The sequence below is a fragment of the Mustela nivalis genome (assembly GCF_964662115.1).
Source record: "Mustela nivalis genome assembly, chromosome: 3".
Classification (NCBI taxonomy): domain Eukaryota; kingdom Metazoa; phylum Chordata; class Mammalia; order Carnivora; family Mustelidae; genus Mustela; species Mustela nivalis.
In genome coordinates this window covers 11,725,729-11,748,749 of record NC_139022.1, presented here as the reverse complement: position 1 = coordinate 11,748,749, position 23,021 = coordinate 11,725,729, and the positions used below count along the sequence as shown (strand labels likewise).

Sequence of the window (23,021 nt, the reverse complement as noted above, 5' to 3'; positions counted from 1 at the left end):
CAACCTGGGATTGGGAGGGTACTCAAAACCCCAGGCTTCTCCCTGAGGAGCAAAGGGTTTGAGCCCCACTTCTGGCACCCCAACTTCCAAGATGTACATCTAAGAGACAAGACCCCAAAACATCCAGCTTTGAAAGCCATCAGAGCTTGCACCCATGAGACCCACAAGGCTATAGCAAACTGAGAAACAGTTCTTAAAGCAGTCCCGCGAGTAGACTGACCCACCCTGGAACTCAGCACAGAAGCAGCAGACTGAAATGGGATCAGATTTCTGTGAAAGAGGCTCATTTGCTTATCTTAAAGCCCTGAGGGGCAGGCATCTAATTTAACGTGGATCTGGGAGCCTACTAAGGTATTCTCCAAAGATGGAGCTGATGGGTACCATCTTTGCGCTGTCCCTCTACCTCACTTCTGCTTTCTGGTATCTCCTGGAAAGGAGCTTGAATGCTCGTATGATGCCCCAAGGTTTGCAGTTGCTACCCAGGTATACCTCTAGATCACCTGGCTCTGGCGGCTAGCAAGACTCACACTCACGGTAGTGAGTATCACAGTATTTACAACAACCAAGACTTGGAAATAACTAAAGTGTCCACCAATGGGGTGAATGGATAAAGACAATGTGTGTGTATACGATGGAATATTAACCATAAAAAGAAGGAAGTCTTGCCATTTGCAACAACATGGATGGACCTTGAGGATATTGTGCTGAGTGAAATAAGTCAGACAGAGAAAGAGAAATACTGTATGATCTCCCTCACATGTGGAATCTAAAAAACAAAACAAAATGAAGTCATAGAGAACAGATTAGTGGTTGCCAGAGGCGAGGTTGTAGAGGAAAAAGATGAAGGGGTCCAGTGGTATAAACTTCCAGTTAATAAGATAAGCCTTGGGGATGTAATGTACATCATAGTGACTGTAGTAAATAATACTGTGTATTATTGTATATTAATTTTATTATTTTTTATTAGAAATATGTATTATTAGCCCCAGGGTTACAGGTCTGTGAATTGTCAGGCTTACACACTTCCCAGCACTCACCGTAGTACATACCTTCCCCAATGTCCACAACCCCACGACCCTCTCCCTACACCCCTCCCCCCAGCAACCCTCAGTTTGTTTTGTGAGATTAAGAGTCTCTTATGGTTTGTCTCCCTCCCAATCCAATATATTTTTTTAAGATTTAATTTATTTATTGGACAGACAGAAATCACAAGTAGGCAGAGAGGTAGGCAGAGAGAGAGGAGGAAGCAGGATCCCCGTTGAGCAGAGAGCCCGATGTGGCCTCGATTCCAGGACCCTGTGATCATGACCTGAGCCGAAGGCAGAGGCTTTAACCCACTGAGCCACCCAGGTGCCCCCCTCCGAATCCAATCTTGTTTCATTTTTCCTTCCCTACCCCCACACCCCCCACTTTGCCTCTCAAAATCCTCATATCAGGGAGATTGTATGATAATTGTCTTTCTCTGATTATTTCACTCAGCATACCCTCTAGTTCCATCCACGTCATTGCACATGGCAAGATTTCATTTCTTTTGATGGCTGCATAGTATATAATATATATATATATATATATATATATATATATATTTTTTTTTTAAGATTTTATTTATTTATTTGACAGAGATCACAAGTAGGAAGAGAGGCAGGCAGTGAGAGAGGAGGAAACAGGCTCCCTGCTGAGGAGAGACCTGATGTGGGGCTCAATCCAAGGTCCCTGGAATCATGACCTGAGCCGAAGGCAGAGGCCTTAACTCACTGAGCTACCCAGGTGCCGTATATTATTATATATTTAAAGTTGCTAAAGCTTAATAGTTCTCAGCACAAGAAAAAAATGTGTATGTTTGGTGATGGATGTCTTAGGGTGATCATTTCACAACAGATAAAAATATGGAATTTTCATGTTGTACGCCTGAAACTAACATGTGTCCATTATATGTCAGTTTCTTTAAAAAGTAATTGATATTTTATTTTTTTAATTATTTATTTATTAGACAGAGATCACAATTAGGCAGAGAGGCAGGTAGAGAGAGAGACAGGGAAGCAGGCTCCCTGCTGAGCAGAAAGCCCAATGTGGGCTTGAACCCATAACCACTGAACCAGCCAGGCACCCCAAAAGTAATTTATATTTTAAAGAGAAAGACTATGGCACCTGGGTGGCTCAGTCAGTTAAGCGTCTGCCTTCGGTTGAGATCTTGATTTCAGGGTCTTGGAATGAACCCTGGCATCAGGCTCCCAGCTCAGCAGAGAGCCGGCTTCTCCCTCTGCCCCTCCTCCCACTTATTCTCTCTGTCTCTCTCTCTCAAATAAATAAAATCTTAAAAAAAAAAAAAGTAAAGAGACCAAAACAAAGTCTGGAAGGATGTGAATCGCTGTGTTAAAATTAAGAAGAAAAAGCTGTTTCTATTTTGAGAAGAGCCTCTTTGAAATGTATAATTAAAAGAAATAAAATGCCTGTAGAGTTAGGCAACAGGAGAGAATGGTCTTGGTGAGGGGCCCCCTTTCCCATAATCTTAGGAAGTGAGCAGACCCCCTGATGTCCTGTGTGTGTTCCCCTGCAGTAATACAGCCTCTTATTCTTTCTCTGATCTTATTTTTCTATGTAAAATGTGGTATCAGTGCAATCATTTTTTCTTTCTGGTTTGATTTTCAGGAAGATTTCGACGTCGATCACTTTGTGTCTGACTGTAGGAAGCGTGTCCAGCTGGAGGAACTAAGAGGAGATCTGGAACTCTACTATAAACTTCTTAAAATAGCCATGGTCGAGATCATCAACAAGGATTATGCAGATTTTGTCAACCTTTCCACAAACTTGGTAAACCTGAAATTCACAAGTCCTACACACACACACACACACACACACACACACTTTCTCTCTCCTTCATATTTATTAAAAGGGCAGAGTTTTTAGAAACCTTTCAGTTGATTACCCCACCAACCCCACCAGAAACTTGAAGAAATTACCAATTTCATTAATAAAAGAACTAAACTTTTTGGAATACATTTTTTTGTTTTAGTTTTTATTCATTTAAGGTTGCTCTAGTTTGATTATGTTTCAAATTCATTAGTCAACAGTGAAAAGTAAAGGATAATAATACCCAAGAGTTTGTTTTATTAGTTGCTAAGTGATTACCCTGAAGTCTTCCTTGATTTAGACTAATTTGTAGGAGCAAATGTCCACCACTCTTACAATGTTTAATTTACTCCCAGGTATATCTGTTAGCCAGAGCTAGGTTGAGGGAACATTGGCCAATATTGATATTTAAAAAGTTTGGTTTTATAAAAATATAAGAATGATTTGCAGTGAGCTTATCAATTGTTTGTAAAAGCCGTTTAGAAATGTTGAATTTTGTTACTTGGCAGAAAAGTCTCCTTGTTGATGCTTCATTTTGTTTTAAATCTGTTTGTCCAGAGAAGCACAGAAAGTTGCAGCTCCATGGGAATTTCAAGAAGCATTAAAATTAATGATGCACATTTGCTTTTGGGAAATATACCACTAAGATAAATATCCCAATAGGATTAAAAACCTAGAAAATTTTACTTCTGTTTAATTTCTATTTTTCTCAAGGCTTATAATAATGTTTAAGAGAGACGTAGCCCGTCAGACTTTCACATCAGCTGGCTGAGTATCATCAATTACAGACAGAGAACTGTTCACCTTCTGTGAAAATTTTTCACATTCATTTAAAATGTCATCTAAAGGCAAATTGTTCTTAAGGAAACTTTCGTTTCTCCTGACTTCCCTTATTTTTATAGTTTCGTGTATTTCAACAGATTTTTTTCATATTCTATGAACATTAATGGCCAAATAACACTTCTGTTGTTTAGCTAGTTATGTAGCAAAATACGGGTGTGCCAAAAAAATAACTTAAATCTGGTACTGCTTTGATCATTAAATAGATACGTCACTATTACTCCTTATCGTGATGTGTTTGTGCCAACCTGGTTTTGCCTTTAGGTTGGCATGGACAAAGCCCTCAATCAACTTTCTGTGCCTTTGGGACAGTTACGAGAAGTTCTGGTAAGTCCCCAATTAATGAAAACAGTCTGCTGTGACGCCTGTTATCCTCGTTGGCTTTTCTCTAAGAATTCTTTTCATCTGTTAGTTTGGTGGTACTGGTGGTTGTATTTTAATGGTTCATGATTATAATATTCACCTTCAGAAGAGTTGTAAATGATTTTGTTTTTGCATATGCTAAAAACCTAAAAAAACATGTTCGATTTGAAGAAGACATATTCTCAGAGTAGACAACCTTAAAATGTCAGGGGAGAGGAAGCATATTTCCAAATTCAACTTATTAATGCCACTTTGGTCATATGTAAGTGGTTTCTAACTTACGAATGACTTGTATTTTAACAGTTTGTAATCTTGTAAATATTCCCCCCACCCCACCCCACGTAATCTACGTGTGGTTAGGTTCCTGTGCTGATCTACAAAAACTGTGTAATCCCTAATGGAACTGAAGGATAATATAAATAAAATGTAATACTTAATAAATGTTACATTTGCATGTTCTCTCAGAAAAATCTCTGTTGTGGGAATGGGACTCCCCACCTCTAAGCCATTGGGAATAGGAACTCCACCTGGGTGAACAGTGGAGGGGCAGTTGTGGCATCACTTCTTACAGAAAACTGTGCTGCCCTGTCTCCCCTCCCGGCCCCCCCCCCCCGTCTGTGTCTGGTACCCTGAATTACGGCCTCTGTCCATTCTGATGCCCTGTCGTAAACTTGTCATAAACAACACCATCCTTCCTTGTGTGTCTCCTCTAGCTTGAGTGGCCTCTTGCGTCCCTCTCCTAAGACAGTGCCTGCATCCTAGAGAGAATATAAGGAGAACATAATTTAAGGGAAGACACAGTACATGATTAGAACCAAGAAAAATGCGGAGTGATGGAAATATCAGTACTGAGAAGCCTAGGGGAGGGGCAGGCAGGAAAGAGTTCGTGAAACAGGTAAAAATCTTGAGTTGTGCCTTGAGGTAGCCAATACTTTCCATGGTTTATGTCTCATTTGAATTTTACAAAATCTTGTTAAAGATACTTTTCCTTGGAATAGAAGGGATTTTCATGGTCCGCTGTTAGATTCCACACCAGCTGCTGTGGGGCTCTCCCACTGCCTCCTTGGTGTGCCTCTTCCTCCCGGGGCCTCATAGTGGTGTTGTTTCCCAAGCCTAGCCTTCCTTTGGCCTCCCACTCTTCTCTCGAACCCCCTCCCTGGAGGCAGATTTGCTCTACTCACACAGGCTCCTGTCCCGCCTCACCCCCTGCCATCACCGTATCCACTCCCTTTTCCATGGCCTGTTTTTATGGCCACTTTGGTCCTGCTCAGCCACAGGCCTGACCTGCCTTTCTGGTCCCAACTCTGAAGCTGTTCTGTGAGATTCTCAGACCACTGAGGGATACGACTATATCTGTCTTCATTGCATCCCTGTAGGCTGCCACAATACTGACGTCCAGGAGGTGTTTCATAATGTTGATGGAGTGAATTAATTCACCTTCCTGTGGAATTTTTGTGATATGCCTACTTTATTCTAGTTGTTTCTGTTAACCTTTGTTTTGGCCCTAATTCCTAATTATCTCTTTATTCATTAGCTTCTGGACATGTTTCTCTACCTCTGTGCTCTGCCTTTTTCTGGTCTTCTGTTCTTCATTCTTGATTCCTGGTATTTCCATACCCACATTTCATCATCATGCATCAGTGCTTTGACATTCTTTCGTTCTCCAAAATATGCAGAATCTAAAGACTTCATCTCAGTGAAGTTGGCCCTCCATTCCTATTTCTGCTTCTCTCCAGAAGGAAGCCTGCAGTGCACATGGCTGTGTGCCTGTCTGACCCTGCCCCTGAGTGTGTGTGCACTTACATCTGCTCCCCATCCCCTCCCCACCTCGGCAGCTGTGTACACATGGCTTTCAGAGTCCGATTCGAGCCCCGTCGCATTTCCAGACTCTCCTGTACTTTGCTTCATATTATCTGTTCTCCATTCTAAGCCCCCTCATCCCCATAACTTTCACTGTATATGTCATTCTTCTTCTGGCCATGCGACCCTGCCTTCGTGTCATTATGCCCCCAGGTCATGAGTCCCCTCAACAGTAACTGTGTCTGGTATATCATGTTTTTTTTTTTTTGATCAATATCTGCATAGTACTGGTGCACAGGTATTAATTTCTGTGGAATTGAATGAGATGTAGGAAATTGATAATGTGACAAAACAATGTCTGTAATACATTTTCTTTATTATTCTTTTAAAGAGTCTCAGGTCATCAGTCAGTGAAGGGATTCGGGCAGTAGATGAACGAATGTGTAAACAAGAGGACATAAGGAAGAAAAAGGGACCCTCCAGTAGATTTCTTTTTTTTTTTTAAAGATTTTATTTATTTATTTGACAGAGAGAAATCACAAGTAGATGGAGAGGCAGGCAGAAAGAGAGAGAGGGAAACAGGCTCTCTGCTGAGCAGAGAGCCCGATGTGGGACTCGATCCCAGGACCCTGAGACCATGACCTGAGCCGAAGGCAGCGGCTTAACCCACTGAGCCACCCAGGCGCCCCCTCCAGTAGATTTCTTATGCTGCATGCCAGTTGAAGCCCTCTCCTCTTGTCTCCGAGAACTTGTCAGCACTATTAAGCTTTTTTCTTTTTTTTTTTAATTTAGCTTTTTTTCAAAGCTCTCACGCATATGCATTTTATGCATTATGTCACGTTATCTACCTGAAATAAGAAGACAGAATTTCAGAGGTACCCACACGATCTCAAGATCACCCACTTTTTCCAGAACAAGAAACAGTGATAACTGTTGTCGGTACAGCGCTTGACAGTTAACGACTGTATAAATTGTCAGCGGCCCTGTAAAGAAAATAGGCCTATATTAGAGACTAGGGGAGAAGTGGGCTTTCCAAAGCAAACTCAGGATTCTGCCGTAGGTTTGCTGTTATTTTCTGATCCTGTGTTCTTTATGTTCTGGTGTTCACTTTAATTTTTTCAATTCCCAGTAGTTAGCATGCGGTGTTGGCTTAGTTTCAGGTGTGTGAGACAGGCAACGGCTCTGTACATCTGAGGGCTCACCCCGGGAGTGTGCCCCTTAGTGCTATCTCCAGTTCCAAGTGTCCCCGATATCATTCATGATCATAACGATGTAGGGGCACAGCGGGCATTGGGAGTCTGGGCTTCTGACTCTCGCCTGCTGCTCTGTACAATGTTTTCTATGTGTATTATTAGCATATTTGTTAAAATCTCAGTGGGGAGAAGCCTGTTTGAGGGACAGGCTTCTGTTTAATTCGCCTCTGGATCTCCTCACAGCTTTTGTCCAAAGAATGCTTGTCGTGCGCTTCCAGACAAAACAGTAAGCTTTGTGAGAGCAGGGTGTATTTCTTTCTTTATTTTCTCGTGCCCCCCTCAACCCCCGTCGGAATGAATATCGAGCTCCCAGGGGTGTTCATTATTATTATTATTTATTGAATGGATGACTTTGTATTTTTTTTGTTCTTTAAGGATGAGAGTTTTCATAATGTCCCTCAACCTCTTTGATAATATTTGTAGTGTAAAAGGTCTTTAATGATTTGGTGCTTGGGCATATAGGTATATGCACATGTAAACTGAGAGGGCCAGTACAATCGGAAGCCAAAGTTAAAACATGAATAAAGGGCCATAAGAAAACAAATGGAGGGGCGCCTGGTGGCTCAGTTGGTTAAACGTCCGACTCTTGATTTTGGCTCAGGTCATGATCTCAGGATCATGAGATTGAGCCCCGCATTGACCTCTGTGCTCAGCAGGATGTCTGCTCGAGATTCTCTCTCTCCCTCTGCCCCTCCCCTGCACGCGCACATGCAGTCTCTCTCTCTCAAATAAACAAATCTTTTTTTAAAAAATAGGAAAGAAATGCCCATAGAAAGATTCAGGATGGGAAAAAAAAGAAATAAGAGTATAGAATATGAGAAAGCAAAGTCTAGGGTTTTTTTTTCCTCTATAAACTTGAAATAGAATATGGAAGTATGCTTATTCTAGAACTAAGATTTGCATTCTTGAGAATTCTGTGTTTCATAGAAATATTCAAAATATAGCATGCCCTATATATTTGAAGTTAACTTTTGGTCTTATATTTTCCTGCATTTAGCATGGGAAATAAAGATGATTAAGAGTAAAGATGGTGACGTTTTTTGTTTGCTTAATTTTTATTTTATAGATGTGTGTGTTGAGGCTTATACAAGTTATTTGATCAGTGGAAAAGATTGAAAAAATCTTAAATTCACAAAGTTCGAAAGAAACCTCTGCACTAGAAGCAAGCAGGTAAGCATTTTTTTTTTAACTAAGTAGCACATAAATTAATACTTCACATCCAATCTAATTAGGCGGGGACGGCTTAGTTAGAATTCATTTCTGAACAAGAAGAAAATCCAGGTTTGTGGCTAGAATGTAGCTCCAGGAGAGTGGAGAGCATGAAATGGTGAAATCTATAACACGTTCCTATAAACGCTTTGGTTATAGACCACAGTTCCAACACGTCATTATGCTTGCAGTGTAAAAGTATATTTGGAATCACTTTCCCTGAGGACTAGCAAAGTCCGGTTGATCTTTAAGGCATACCTACCATTCATCTTGGTTTTTCTCCATCTCATTATTTTTCCTAGACATGCCCAGAGTATTACCATTGATGTATTCCGCACCAGCATTATATTATTATGAAACAGTATAGGACATATCCAGTTGAAATTTACAAACAGGAAAGGAAAAACTTATGAAATAGGAAAAAGATGATGGCTCTCTTTGTTATACTGTGATTGTCTTGTTCCCTTCCTGGTGTGAATTTTCAATCAGCCAGGGTAGATGAGTGACTCAGAAAATGAGTAGTTAGGTCCTGTCAGCACTGTGAGACGCACAGTGGTGCAGTGGGAGTAGCCGGGGCTGGTCTTACACATATCAGCTGGGCTGCCTGCGTCAAGGTCGCCTGGTGCCCTGAGTGCTCTGTTGTGTGACGCTAACAGTCCCTCCCCTTGCAGGCGGAGTTAGGTTTCTAAATTTTAGGAATTAAGGTTTTAGATTTGGAAGGAACTTGAGAGACCATATGCTCCACATGTCTCATGATGGAGATTAAGAACGGACACATCCCAAAGGAAGCGATTCTCTGGTCCTAGGTCTCTGTCCCCTTTCACATCAAGGCATTCAACTAAGTGGTCAGCCTCCACTGTGCTTGTGTCTCTAGCCCGTTGCACTCGTGCTTCTGCCCCATTCGTCCACACTTAGCAGACAGTCTGCACACGGCCCTTCTGCAGCCCGTGTGTCTCCAGCGGCTCTGCTTCACTGCGGCCCTTGGCAGCGCCTGCAGCCCCTCCAGCCATGTCCACGTTCGGCCCCTGGGGAGCTGGCCCTCCAGTGTTCTTCCCGTCTTTGCTGTTGCTGCTGTGCTCATCGGATAGAAACACCTCAGTGAGCTCTGTGTCTACAATCCTGTCCCTTTGCAACACTGTCCTTGATAAACAGACATTGTGCACTTTCTTGCTCAGAATTACCTTGGAGGACTTTTTTCTCCAGAAGAGCAGCTCTGAGCTCTAGAGTCAGGAAAGCCAGAGCAGCGTCAGCGCACAGTAAATCCATCATGCTCTGCCAAGCCCAGAAATGCCGAGAAAAGGATAAATAGGAAATGCGCATGGGATCAGTCAGTAGAGGTTGGGATTAGACTTCAGCACTGTTCGTGCCAAGCACTTGCCTTCCCTCCACACCAGTTATGATGCTCTGGGACGGGGCACACCATGGCAGGTCTCCAGAGATTTTGGGTTTTCTTACAGTGTGTTTCCTCACTACCTGACTGAGGATGTGGGATGCCTCATAGAGCCCAGCAGGGGCTTTGGGGCCTTTGTTGTGTGTTTTTTTTCCTTTCACTGTTCGACTTCCTTTTGAATGGGGTTGACGCTTTCTAATGTGGGGGACAAGAGGGAAGTGTATCCAGTCCACTTGATGGCAGATGCACTGTGAGTGATTTCTCACCAGCTCCCGGAGCACCGAGCTTGCTCTTTCTGCCGTTGGGTAAATTTAAACTTGGAGTCCGCTGCTCTGAGCGATTTCCCAGGTTGCTGCTAGGCGGTCAGTTTTAGCTGATTGAGGAGACAGCAGTAGTTGGTACTGGGGAGGTACTTGGGAGGGAGAATGAGGCAGGCAGAGAAGAAGAGGGGGCTTCGGGTATGAACGGTAGGACAGGGCAAGAGAGAGGAGGGGGTTAGAGAATGGGAGAAGAAGGGAGAAGAAGGGCACGAATGGGAGAGCCCGAGGAACGTGGAGGAATCATGCAGTTGTACCCACACTGACCTAAAATAGCTCCATCCCCTTGCCTGGGCCCTGTGGCCCGGGCCAGGCTGCGTCAGTGGCTTCTACGACCTCCCCGCTCCTCACCCCTTGCACTGGGGCCTGCTGCACAGACAGTTTGTCATGAAAATTGATGGCGTTCAGCTGCAGGTGCCTGAGCGCTGTAAGGAATGTGGGGCGGTGGGGGTGGCAGGTTTTTAACTTTGGGAATTACATTTCTCTAATTGTCTCTACTAGCCCTCTCTGGACTAGACAGATTTTGGAGAGAATTGCCACAGAATTTAACCAGTTACACTTTCATGCTGTTCAGAGCAAAGGCATGCCTCTTCTGGACAAAGTAAGACCAGCAAGTGTTGGTTTCGATTTTCAATTTGCTGTTTGTGAATTTCCTGGATGATTTTGGTTTGACCTAGCATTGCCCCTGATAATAGCTACTCTACAGGATTTTGAAGCTAGCTTTGAATTTTTTTTTTTTTCAGTGTCTCCTGCTTGGGACCCTGCTTCCATTATGTCATACTAGATAGTTTTTGTGTAAAGACACAAGCGTAGTCTCCAAACTATGCAAGTAAAATTAATTCTGAATTTCATGTAACTTGACACATCATATGATGTAATCAGAGTTCATTTATCCAAAGCCCTTGACTGGGTTTAAATGCACGTTTGTCAGATTTACTCCGTAGCTTAAGAGGCAAATAACTTTTTGTCATTCCGTAATTGTCTAAACTTCACTTTGATGAAGCCGACTTACTTTCAAAGAAATCATAGGGAGGGGACGCCTCAGTGGCTCAGTCAGTTAAGCCACTGCCTCTGGCTTAGGTCATGATCCCAGGGTCCTGGGATCGAGTACCACCTTGGGCTCCTTGCTTGGCAGGAAGCCTGCTTCTCTTTCTGCCTGTGTCTCCTTGTGTGCTTGTGCTCTCTCTTGACAAATAAATAAATAAAAACCTTTAAAAAAAAAAGAAAGAAAGCAATCATGGGGAGAAGAGATTCATTGTTATTCTCTAGGAAATGTTGGGATTTTAATCTTACATGTATTCTGGTAGAATTAGAGGCTCGCTTTATATATATAACACATATGTATATAAATTATACACATATATTTGAGCTTTTAGAAACTGTGGTACCTGGACCTTCTTTCCTGGTCTCTCTGTTCTTGCAGCGTATAGCCCACATTACGGCCATGCTGCAGCAGTCCCTGGGAGGCCTGCTGCTAGAAGGGCTTCAGACTTCCAATGTGGACATCATACGGCACTGCCTCCAGACTTACGCTACAATTGACAAGACACGGGATGCAGAGGCGTTAGTCGGTCAAGTACTGGTGAAACCATACATGGATGAGGTTTGTGCCCCCATGCACCTCATTCCACAAAAACAGAGAATCTAATCTGGCTTCGTTTCTTGACTGGGTGCGAGAGAGCTCAGGGCTCTTCCTTGAAGATGCTCTTAGTTCCTGCTCTTCTGGTTGTAAGAAAAGGTTGGTCCCGCTTGGTGCCCATCAGCATGGCAGGAATCAGGCATGCGCTCTGGTCTCTTCCAGTGATGCCATAACTCAGGGATCATCTTAATTTAGTAGGGGTGAGGGACTTGCCTAGGAAGAAGGTACGGATCAGAACATTTTCAGGTCAATTTCCATTTCCATAAGTTATACGTTAATGAAGTTGCTGAAAAGCATGACCCCACCAAGGCGCCCGTGCCCACTGGAGGAGCTGGAAGACAGCTTTGTGCGCAGGGAAAGTCTGTGAGGGGAAGCGTATTCGCAGAATTGATGTGGCCTAAGTCTTGAAGACCATGGGGGAGTTTGCCAGGCTAGGAAGGTTGGAGGGAGGGAATATTCAAAGATAAAGGGCTTTGAAGGGCGAGTTAGCGGGGTAGTACCTTAAGTCCAGAACTTGGTTACCCAGTGTTCTTGACCTATAAGGATACAGTAAAATACAGGGAGTCAGTGTATCCTGCCTCTGAGCGGCCGGAGTATGGGCTGCACCATGTGAGGCCGCCAGCAATCAGCAGCTTCCAACTTAGCGTCGGTTTCATCTAGTTCAAGCTGACAGAAGTCATGAAGCCAGTCTCAGCGTTTGAGGGCTTTCTTCCAGTCACCTGCCAGTGCGAGTGTTCTTTCTGTCTGGTAAGTATAAAGCTACCCACCATGACTTCAGGATGAAAGGCTTCCAGTTTTAAAACGAGACAGTATCCCAGTGATAAAAGTGAAATTGAAGGATTAATTTCAGTAATCTTCTCAGCTTCATTAAGACTACTAAAAGTAAATGATCTGTCAGTTCTTTGTATGTATCCTATTATAGTTCATAGCTCTATTTGTGGGGGTGAAAAAGATCACATTATTCTTTGTCACTAAATGAAAATATTTTAGTTATTTAATTTATGCCCTTTTCATTGAACTGAATCTAATATGCTAAATTAGGGAAGTACTTTACGTTTCCATGTCATTAAATGAACTGTGGCCACGTTTGTATTTTAAGTTTGTATGCTTGTCATTCACCTCCTGCAACTCAGCCTCACCAAAAAAAATTAAATACTAAAGCAAAATAAGATGTGTTTACTTCCATCACTTTCCATCTCAGCCCTTTCCCTGTTCTGGAGACGGTAGAGGGTAAGGCCAGGGTGAAGATGATACAGAGCTGTTGTCTGCAGATACAGTATTTTGCTTTTAAGCTCAGAAGGGAAGCAGATGAGTGTGTGTGATGTTTTAGCTTCAGGCCAGTCTCTGTCCCTCAGCCTCTGTGTCCCCCAGGGTTGGAGCAGTATTCCCAAATCCCGGGACCTAGATTTTCATGCCATTGTTACTTACCTCCTGTTTAGAAAGCATACTGAGTGGGGAGGAGGAAGGACGAAGTGCATTTTTAAGGTTTACACGATTCTTTTCTCTGTAGTGTATAGTTCATACTTCTCTTTTAGGTGCTTTAAAAACAAACAAAAACACAAACAAACAAACAAATAAATAAATAAAAATAAAACGCTCTTCCTTCTGCTAGGTGATTGTAGAGCAGATCGTTGAGTCTCATCCAGACGGCCTGAAGATCATGTACGCTAATAAGCTCCTGGAGTTTGTTCCTCACCACTGCCACCTTCTTCTAGAGGTCACAAGAGGAGCCATCTCAAGGTGACGTAAAATGCTGTGTATGCACCTGAGCTCAGTTTAGTGACCACCTGTCACCTCCTCATGTGCCGCTGATCCCTGGCTGTCCTGTCTGACCTGGGAACGTGGGAACGTGTGCTCTTCCCTATTTGTTACCAGTGCTGTGAGGCAGGTGTCACTTGCCTGGGTTTACAGGGAAGGGAATGAAGGGTGGGGACGAATCTCAATGGTGACATTTGTGTGACTCCAGAGCCTTTGCTTTTCTCTTGTCTATACTGTCTCCTTAACCAGGCTCAAAATCAAAATTGGTTTCCTTCCATTATTGTGATGTTATCATCGGTCTAGAAATACCAATTCATTTTAATTCAACATGTTTTATACTGATGGCAATTAAAGTCATGAACGGTTTTCCCTCCCTCTCTTATTTCATTTCCATGGCTTTCCAGTTCTGTTTCATGAATATCCCATTACCTTCCACCATCTCCGTCATCCCAGTCCAGACCTTTGTTGCCTTTTGTTCGAGGGTAGCGGGCTCTCCCCACCTGGTCTCCCAGCTCCACCTGTCCCTCTTCATTGCAGCCCTCAGCTGTCCCACCTGCCCAGAGCTCTTCAGCCTTCCTGAGTCGCTCGTGGCTTCTCATCGCCCACAGAAGAGCATCCAGTCTTCCTGGTGTAACCTGTGACAGTTGGTGCTTGAGTCCTAGTGGTTCTCCGCTGTAGAACTTTCTACTGTGGAACTTTCCCCCATACCACTATGGTTCCTGGCCAGACAGGAGCACTTGACCTTCCCTAACAAACCTGGTACAGAAGATCCCTGACTTCACCTTGGTTCAGTTTATGGTTTTTTGACTTTTTATAATAGTGCAGAAGTGATATGCATTTAGTTTGGATCTTTTACCAGGCTGGCGATCTACAGTAGGGTCCTCTTTTGTAATGCTGGGCAGGGGCAGCGAGCACAGCCCCCAGGCAAACCACGTGATCACGAGGGTCAGCAACCAACACACTTGAACCTTCCTGTTCTGGCTTTCAGTGCAGTGTTCAGTAAGTTACATGAGATACCAGACACTTTATTGTGAAATAGGCTTTGTGTTAGAGGATTTTGCCCAACTGTGCAATACTGTAAGTGTTCTCAAGACATTTAAGTTTGGCGGGGCTAAGCTCTGATGTTCAGTCGCTTAGGTGTTTTCCATGCATTTTCAACTAAAGAGATTTCCAGCTGAACAATGGGTTTATTAGAAGCCGAGGCCGTCATAAGCCGAGGAACATCTGTCTATACTGTGCGCCTCTGTGTTTTCCTTCATTGCTTCCTGTCTCTTATTCCTTTGTCTTTCTGTTGATCTGTCACTCCACATGAAGTTCCAGTCAAATACAACTTCTTTTTTTTAGGTTATTTATTTATTTACTTATTAGAGAAAGCATAAGCAGAGGGGGAGGCAAAGAGTGAAGCAGGCTCCCCACTGAGCAGGGAGCCCGATGTGGGACTCAATCCCAAGACCCTGAGATCATGACCTGAGCCACCCAAGCGCCCCCAGGCTATGGTTATTTAAAGAAAAAGTCCTATTTGTGAATTCTTCATCTAGTGAAGATGAATTAAAATCAGAAAGTCAACTCTGCCACCTTTAAAAACCCAGGAACAGAAAAAAATTCCACGAGCAGGTATAACCCTATCCACAATAAATCACTTTCAATCCAGTCCTGAAAACTAATACAGAGTAGGAAGAAAGCATTACAGAAAAATTTTGTTTTCATTAATCAAGCTGGAAAATAACGGGCCTTACATGAATGCCCTTTAGGAAGACAGTTCTTATAGTTTTATGTTGATAGAAACTCACATTACATTCGAAATGCATGTTAAAATCATGACTGTAGATTAACTACCACTTTCAGTCGTCAGAAGATGAAAAATGGTCAAGAGTCACCCAAACTGAATCTTGGTTCCTCCTGGAAAATGTGTTCCTAAATATTTTCCCCCTGAACTACTGTGCTCTTTCTGTATCTTACACAGCAGACACTGCGATGCACAAACACATCCAGAAGGCCTTTGAGGGCTGACAGCCTGCTGGAACAATGAGGAATTCACCTGGGTTTCTGCCTTTCTGCCGGGCCCAGAAAGTTCTGGGTAACCCAGGTGACGTGTCATGAGAATACATGTGTAGCTCACACCATATGTATTATCTCCTCAGGGTAGACACCAAAATCCATGTTCGTATATGAAAATCCGAGATGCGTACAGAAATCAAGAGTGATTCTGTCATCTTGAAAGAAAAACACACTGTTGTGCTGCCACATGCCTCGTTTCTCCTTGAGTGACTGCAGGAAGTAGCGATTGCAGTCAGAAATCTCAGAAAGAAAAATTAGAGTAAGGGCAACACCTGAAGTTTATTCCTGAAAATACTTGGAGAACGACACTGACCAATAAACCAGGGCTTAGTTCATGAGACTATGTCAATGAGCTTATACCATCCCATGTCCTGGTCAAACCCTCATGTCTGGGAGATGGAGGGACGTCTTCATCTTCCAGAGCTACTATTAGGGAAAAAGGTGGAGACCATACTGACTGAGTCCCTACTTCAGCAGGAGAGCCAAAAACACCTTGCCCCTCCATAATCCCAAATGAAAATAAACATCTCGGGGCGCCTGGGTGGTTTAAGCTTTTGCCTTTGTCTGGGATCGAGCCCCACGTCGGGCTCTTTGCTCAGCGGGGAGCCCACTTCCCTCCTTCTCTCTCTGCCTGCCTCTCTGCCTACTAGTAATCTCTGTCAAATAAATAAAATAAATAAAATCTTTAAAAAAGAAAAGAAAAGAAACATCTCATTTTACTAGTGTGCAGCAGTGACTATGCAGGAGAAATTATTATTATTTTATTATTAGATGATATATTATTATTATTATTATTGTAGTACTATATTGTTAACCTTTTGAATTCGGACACCTAAAATTTTTAATAAAATATGAAGGCCTTTTTTTTTTTAAGATTTTATTTATTTGAAAGACAGAGATCACAAGTAGGCAGAGAGGCAGGCAGAGAGGGGGAAGCAGGCTCCCCACTGAACAGATAATCCGATGCAGGACTTGATCCCAGGACCCTGGGATCATGACCTTGGCTCAAGGCAAGAGGCTTTAGCCCACTGAGCCACCCAGGCGCCCCATGAAGGCTTTTTTTTTTTTTTTTTTTAAAGATTTTACCTATTTATTTGACAGAGAGATCACAAGTAGGCAGAGAGGCAGGCAGAGAGAGAGAGAGGAGGAAGCAGGCTCCCCGCTGAGCAGAGAGCCCGACATGGGACTTGATCCCAGGACCCTGAGATCATAACCTGAGCCGAAGGCAGCGGCTTAACCTACTGAGCCACCCAGGCGCCCCATGAAGGCTTTTTTTAAAGAACAAAAACTTCAGACTATATCTTTATTCTATCAGTTCCCACTACAACTGGCTTCTGTCTTGGCCAACATTTAGCCATTCAGATAAAGTCCGTATTTAGTGCTTCGTGTGTATGCATGTGTAAAATAAGCGGACAGTCATAAATCTTTAAGATTGTGTATAATAACCGTGAAATAAGGATTCTTGATACACAAGGTCTCGTCTGGGGAAAACAGCTGGAGAACAGTATGCAGTTTTCAAATGACGAAGGGGAAATACGCATTCGGTTATGAGAAAGGGAAGGAGAACAAGGCAACATATTAATAAAAGGGAAAAAAGCTTTTTCTGCCATCTTTCCGTGCCGCAGTAACATTGTGAACAAATGTCCCACAGATGCCCTCAAGAACATTAACACTGCTGAAAGGGGTGGCGAAGGCCAGGTTCTTAGGAGGCCCTGCACCAAAGTCATCATCCCGTTTCCTCACTGTGATGACGAAGCATGAGTACATTGGCAAATTTGAAATTATTGATGACCACAGAGCTGGGAAAACTGCTGTGAACCTCACGGGCAAGTTAAACAAGTGTGGCATGACCAGCCCTAGACTTGTATAACTGAAAGATCTAGAAAAGTGGCAGAAGATTTCCATCCCCTCAGTTTGGTTTCACTGCATGGAAAAATTCTTCTGGCATCATGCACCATGAAGAAAGAAGAATCCAGGCAGGAGGGAAAATCCTGGGATTCCTTTTTCCTAGAAATATAATATACATGGCACGTGAAATGCCTCAATGGGGCAAAAAAAAAAGGAAAATAAATTACAGTCAACTAATGTTTGACAAGACTCCCAAACAATTCAATGGGGGTAAGAACAGTATTTTACTCCCAAGCAGCCACATGCAAATAATGAAACAGGAGTCCTGCCTCACACCATACAGAGAAAATAACCCCAAATGCATCAAAGACATAAGTGTAAGCATTAAAATGATAAAGTTCGGGATGCCTGGGTAGCTCAGTTGGTTGGACGGCTGCCTTCTGCTCAGGTCATAATCCCAGAGTTCCCGGATTGAGTCCTGCATCAGGCTCCAAGCTCCACAGAGCTTGCTTCTCCCTCTGACCTTCTCCTCACTCATGCTCTCTCTCATTGTCTCTTTCTCAAATAAATAAAATCTTTTAAAAAATAAAAATAAAGTAAAATGATAAAGTTTTCAGAAGAAAACACAAAGGTAAATGTTAGTGGTCTTGAATCTAACAACGGCTCCTCAGCCAAACACCAAAGTACAAGCAACTTATAAAAAATAATAAACAAACAAATGGGACTCAACCAAAATATCCCAGTTTTGTGCTTCCAAGGACCCCATTGACAAAGTCAAAAGACAAGCCACTAAATGGGAGAAAATATTTGCAGGTCATATATAAGGAACATGCATTCAGACTGTGTGAAGAATTCTTACAACTCAAATAAAAAGACAACCAAGTTAAGAAATGAGCAAAGAGGGGCGCCTGGGTGGCTCAGCGGGTTAAGCTGCTGCCTTCCGCTCAGTTCTTGAACTCAGAGTCCTGGGATCGAGCCCCGTGCTTTCTGCTCAGCAGGAAGCCTGCTTCTTCCTCTCACTCTGCCTGCCTCTCTGCCTGCTTGTGATCTCTCTCAATAAATCTCTCTCAAATAAATAAATAAAATCTCTTAAAAAATGAGCAAAGAACTTGAATATACATTTCTCTAATACATTAATATATAAATGTATATATAAATATATTTTACATGATCATATATTTATATAAACATATTTATGTAAATATATTTACATTCTTAAATATGTATTTAAATATAAGTAAAATATGAAATATATAATATATATTTAAAGATACATATAAGGTATATATAAAATATATGGGACAATAAGCACGTGAAAATATGCTCAACATCACTAATCATTCGGGAAATGCAAATCAAAACCATGGTGAGATACCACCTCCCACCCACGTGGATGGCTACTATCAAAAACCCCAAAAGCAGGTGTTGGAAGGATGTGAAGAGCTGGAACCTGTAAATTGCTGGTGGGCTTGGAAAATGGCGCAGCCACATTAGAAATGGTTTAGTAGCTCCTCAAAATGCAGAACACAGAGTTGCCATATGACACACCAATATCACTCCTGTGTATAGAGCCAAGAAAAAAACTATGCCCACACAAAAACTTGTGCATGAAGGTTTAGGGTTTATTCGTAATAGCGAAAAGGTGAGAACAACCCTGATGTTCATCAACTGATGAAGAGATAAATAAAATGTGATCCATCCAGCCTGTGGAATATTATTCAGCCTTGAAAAGGAATAGAATTTTGATATGTGCCACGACACAGAGGAGCCTTGAAAACATTCTGCTGATTGAGAGAAGTCAGTCACAGAAGACCACGTATTGCATAATTTGATTTATATGGAATTTCCAGAATAGCTAAATCTACAGAGACCGAAAGTAGATTAGCGGTTGCCTAAGACTGGTGGTGATGGCTAAAGTTTTCTTTTGAGGATGATGAAAATGTGTAGGTAGTTCAGTATAGTATAGTTAAATATAGTGAAAGCCATTAAATTGTCCACATTGGATGGTGAGTGGTATGGCCTGTGAATTATATCTCAATTAAGCTGTCATCGAAAAATGCAAAGAACTTCTCTATTTATCAAGTACAAAAAGAATGAACTTGATTAAAAACATCAAAAATGGGGAAAATAAAAACAAAATAAGATGGGAGGAATAAAATTATGACTGTTTATCATTAATTTAAATGTGTACAGACTGACTTTTTCTATTAAAGCGCCTATCAGGAGGTTACAGATCCACGCTGTTCAAGAAACATACTTAAAATGCAAAAGGGATTGAGAATGTATCAGGTGAGGAGATACCATGCAAAAGAGAAAGCCGGAATGGCAAAATTCATCGCAGACAAGTTGGGTCTAAAGTTATAGGTACTAAGATGAAGAGGGACATTTTTAAAGGCAGAGTTTGGAAAGAAGATGTAAAAGGTATAAGCAGGTATACATCTAACAACATAATACCTGAAGAATCTAAAAATGCAATAACAAGGTAAAATTTTAGCTTTTAAAATGGGAGTATCTACTAGAAGGAGGGAAAAACAAGGACACACAGAAAATAGACATCCTGGGGCGCCTGGGTGGCTCAGTGGGTTAAAGCCTCTGCCTTCGGCTCAGGTCATGATCCCAGGGTCCTAGGATCGAGCCCCACATCAGTCTCTCTGCTCCGCGGGGAGCCTGCTTCCTCCTCTCTCTCACTCTCTGCCTGCCTCTCTGCCTACTTGTGATCTCTGTCTGTCAAATAAATAAATAAAATCTTTAAAAAAAAAAAGAAAATAGACATCCTTATTTCCCTCGGAAAACATTTCTTTCTTACACCTAAGGAAAGCCATATTTGTAAAGATTAATTGCATACTAGGCAACAAAGGAAACCTTTACAAGCCTTCCAAATTAAAGATTTAAAGAACAGTTCTTTGATCACAATCCGGGAGAATCAGAATTAGATAACCTGGTAACAAAAAATTGAAACTACATACAAGTTAAGAAATACAGTCTTCAGTCAAAGAAGAAATCATAAGACGACTGAAGAAAATCTTGAAAGCAATGGAAAGGAGACTATTTCATACCAAAACTTACAGAAGACACCAGAAGTTATACTCTAAGGAGACTTTAGTGTCAAATGTCTTCAATTTCAAACATTTTTTTAAATAAAAGAAAGTACTCATTTAAACCCATCAGAAAAGGGCAGCTCAATCCAAAGAAAGGAAGTAGTTATAATAAAGATAAATTTTTAAACTAATAAAAAATATCAGGGGCAAATAAACTCAAAGTTATTTCTATGAAAGACTAATGAAATAATAATAATAAAAAAAAACTTCACATGCCCTATTAAGTATAACAGAGGGGGAAGATGGCGTGTGGGAGGAGGTGGGGAGAGGGAAGGGGAATGGGGAAAGGGGGGTTTCAGGGAGGAGGGGACAGAGAGAGGGAGAGAGTTGCAAAACAGATAAGGATTGGGAACAGAGATATAAAAGCAAATGCATAATATAAAAGAATCACTAAACTGCAAGGCACTTTATACTAATCAATTTGATAACCTAGAAGAAACGATGATTTCCTTGGAAAACAAAATCATCCAAATGATTCAAGAATGGAAAATTAAGAAGATGAGTTCCAAGATCAGACAGGTTTGCAGCTGGATAACTGTCATTCTACTGTTAAATGGCAACAGGCAATTAAACAATAATAAGTCAATTCACTTGATGAAGCTAAGCACAATTTTAATACCCAAACCTGAGAGGGAGGAACGGGGAAGCTATTAACAAATCTGGCTTAGGACAAATTAGTTAACAGAAACTGAACTAATGTTAGCAAATAACAGAAGTCAGGCATCTATCAAAGGACTATATCCTGAGACCAACTTGGATTCATTCCAGGAAAATAAAGGGAGCTCAAGACCAGAAAATCAATAAGATTTACCTCATCACTAAATTAACTGTGGAAAAACACTTAAGACCATAGCAATAAATGCATTTGATAAAAAAATAAAGGCACCTGATAAAAGGTGAGCAGCCATTCTTTATAAAAATGAAGATAAAAACAGAAGGACGTTATGCAGGAGGGATTATTAACTGGGAAGCACTAGATCAAGAGGTAGATAAAATGAGCCCATATTTGTTAAACAGTGACAGAGCCCCATGCGTGCGTGGATAGAGGCGAATGAGCTCATGGATGAGCACCAGGCTGTCAACAGGTATTATAGGGACAAAGGCAGCGGTGAGGAGAGGAGAGTCTTAACAACAGGGAAGAAGGTAAAAGGAGGATTGCAGTTAAAAATTGTGCATGATACAAACACATGCAAATAAGACCGGATATTTTCCGGTATATAGTTTTTTAAAACCCTGCACACATTACTGGGACTACCAACTCTTGCTTTCAGCTCTGCAGCCCTCGCGTGCTTTCCCAGTACCAGGATGCAGAGGTAGATCCTCCATTGGTGACATCCTATGTCATTGTACTCCTAAAGGGACAGGTGAAACAGCACAGGGGCTTGAGGTCGGAACTTAGGCATCGCTGCGCCCACCCCAGCTCCCTGCTCGCCCAGCCCCCACTCTGAAGCAGCGGGCACTTGGAGCTGTTAAGAAGCAGGGATCTGAGCAGTTCTCTGGTTTCCCCTGGAGCCATCTGCATCCATCATATTTCCCACAGCTCTCCCCGAGTGTTGGTGCTGGCTCCCCACGAGTATTCCTTTAACTCCAGGCATACCCTTCTTATGACAGCACCTAGTACTCCCCGTCACAGTGCTCTGTCTGTCATATGCATCCATTGATCAACTTTGTGCTGGTTGAGGGCTGGAGCCCCCTCCTGTTAACTTCTCAAGTCCGTTTCTAATGCAGCAGCACCTGGCACTTAAGCACCCTGTCAGTACCTGCCAAATGAATGAAATGTACTCAAAACATAGTATGAAGTCTGCGTTCTGAAACTCCTTTTTCGAGCTGTTTGCTATCATTTTCCCAGGCAATTAAAAAAATTTCCAGCCTTGCTGCCAATAACCTGAAGGGGTAAAGGAATGCCGGCATGCCCCATGGGACATGTCACTCTGGATGGTCCTTTGGCAGCAGGGACTTAGATAGCGCTCTTCCAAACCCAGCAGGATGGTGGAATGGGTACGTGGCTGAGTGCCTCCCGGGTCTGACCCTGTGTGACGCCACCCGGTGCCTGCAGCTGCCCTCTGGAAGGTGTTGCTTTTGCGGCAGAGCCGGAGGGCACCAAGCATGTGTGTGTCTCCAAAGTCCTGGGCACCACATCACAATGCCTTCCTGAGAAGCAGAATCAAGGACAGTTGCTGATCTTCATTCCTTCCCACCAAAGGTATCTCATACACCATCTTTGGAAGTTGGAGCCAGGGGGTGCCTGGGTGGCTCAGTCGGTTAAGTGTCTGCCTTCAGCTCAGGTCATGATCCCAGGGTCCTGGGATCGAGTCCCACACATTTGCCTTTCTACTCAGCGGGGAGCCTGCTTCCCCTTCTCCCTCTGCCATTCCCCCCACTTGTGCTTTCTGGCTCTCTGTGTGTCAAATAAGTGAATAAAATTTTTTTAAAAAGTTTGGGCCATACTCTTTAGCCATTCTACTTTCCCTGGGGTAATTTGCCACCTCCCTGAATTTACCTGAATCTTTCCCAAAATCTACTTATCTTCCAGCCTTCTTGACCATAATGAGTCTATAAATTTTCAATAGACAGTGTGAACTTACACTTGCTAATATT

The 23,021-nt window shown here is 42.5% G+C and overlaps 1 protein-coding gene across 1 annotated transcript in view; it reads left to right on the top strand.

The window, feature by feature from the left end:
* LOC309861975 (conserved oligomeric Golgi complex subunit 2-like) overlaps positions 1–21,740 on the top strand; it is a gene marked incomplete at its 3' end in the record, with an annotated part of 38,375 nt that extends 16,635 nt beyond the window's left edge. The window contains exons 2-5 of the mRNA XM_082725233.1: positions 2,650–2,811; positions 3,955–4,017; positions 11,446–11,534; positions 21,722–21,740. Of these exons, the coding sequence (XP_082581359.1) occupies positions 2,650–2,811; positions 3,955–4,017; positions 11,446–11,534; positions 21,722–21,740 (333 nt within the window). The remainder of the gene's footprint in view (positions 1–2,649; positions 2,812–3,954; positions 4,018–11,445; positions 11,535–21,721) is intronic.
* Between the last annotated feature and the right edge of the window lie 1,281 nt (positions 21,741–23,021).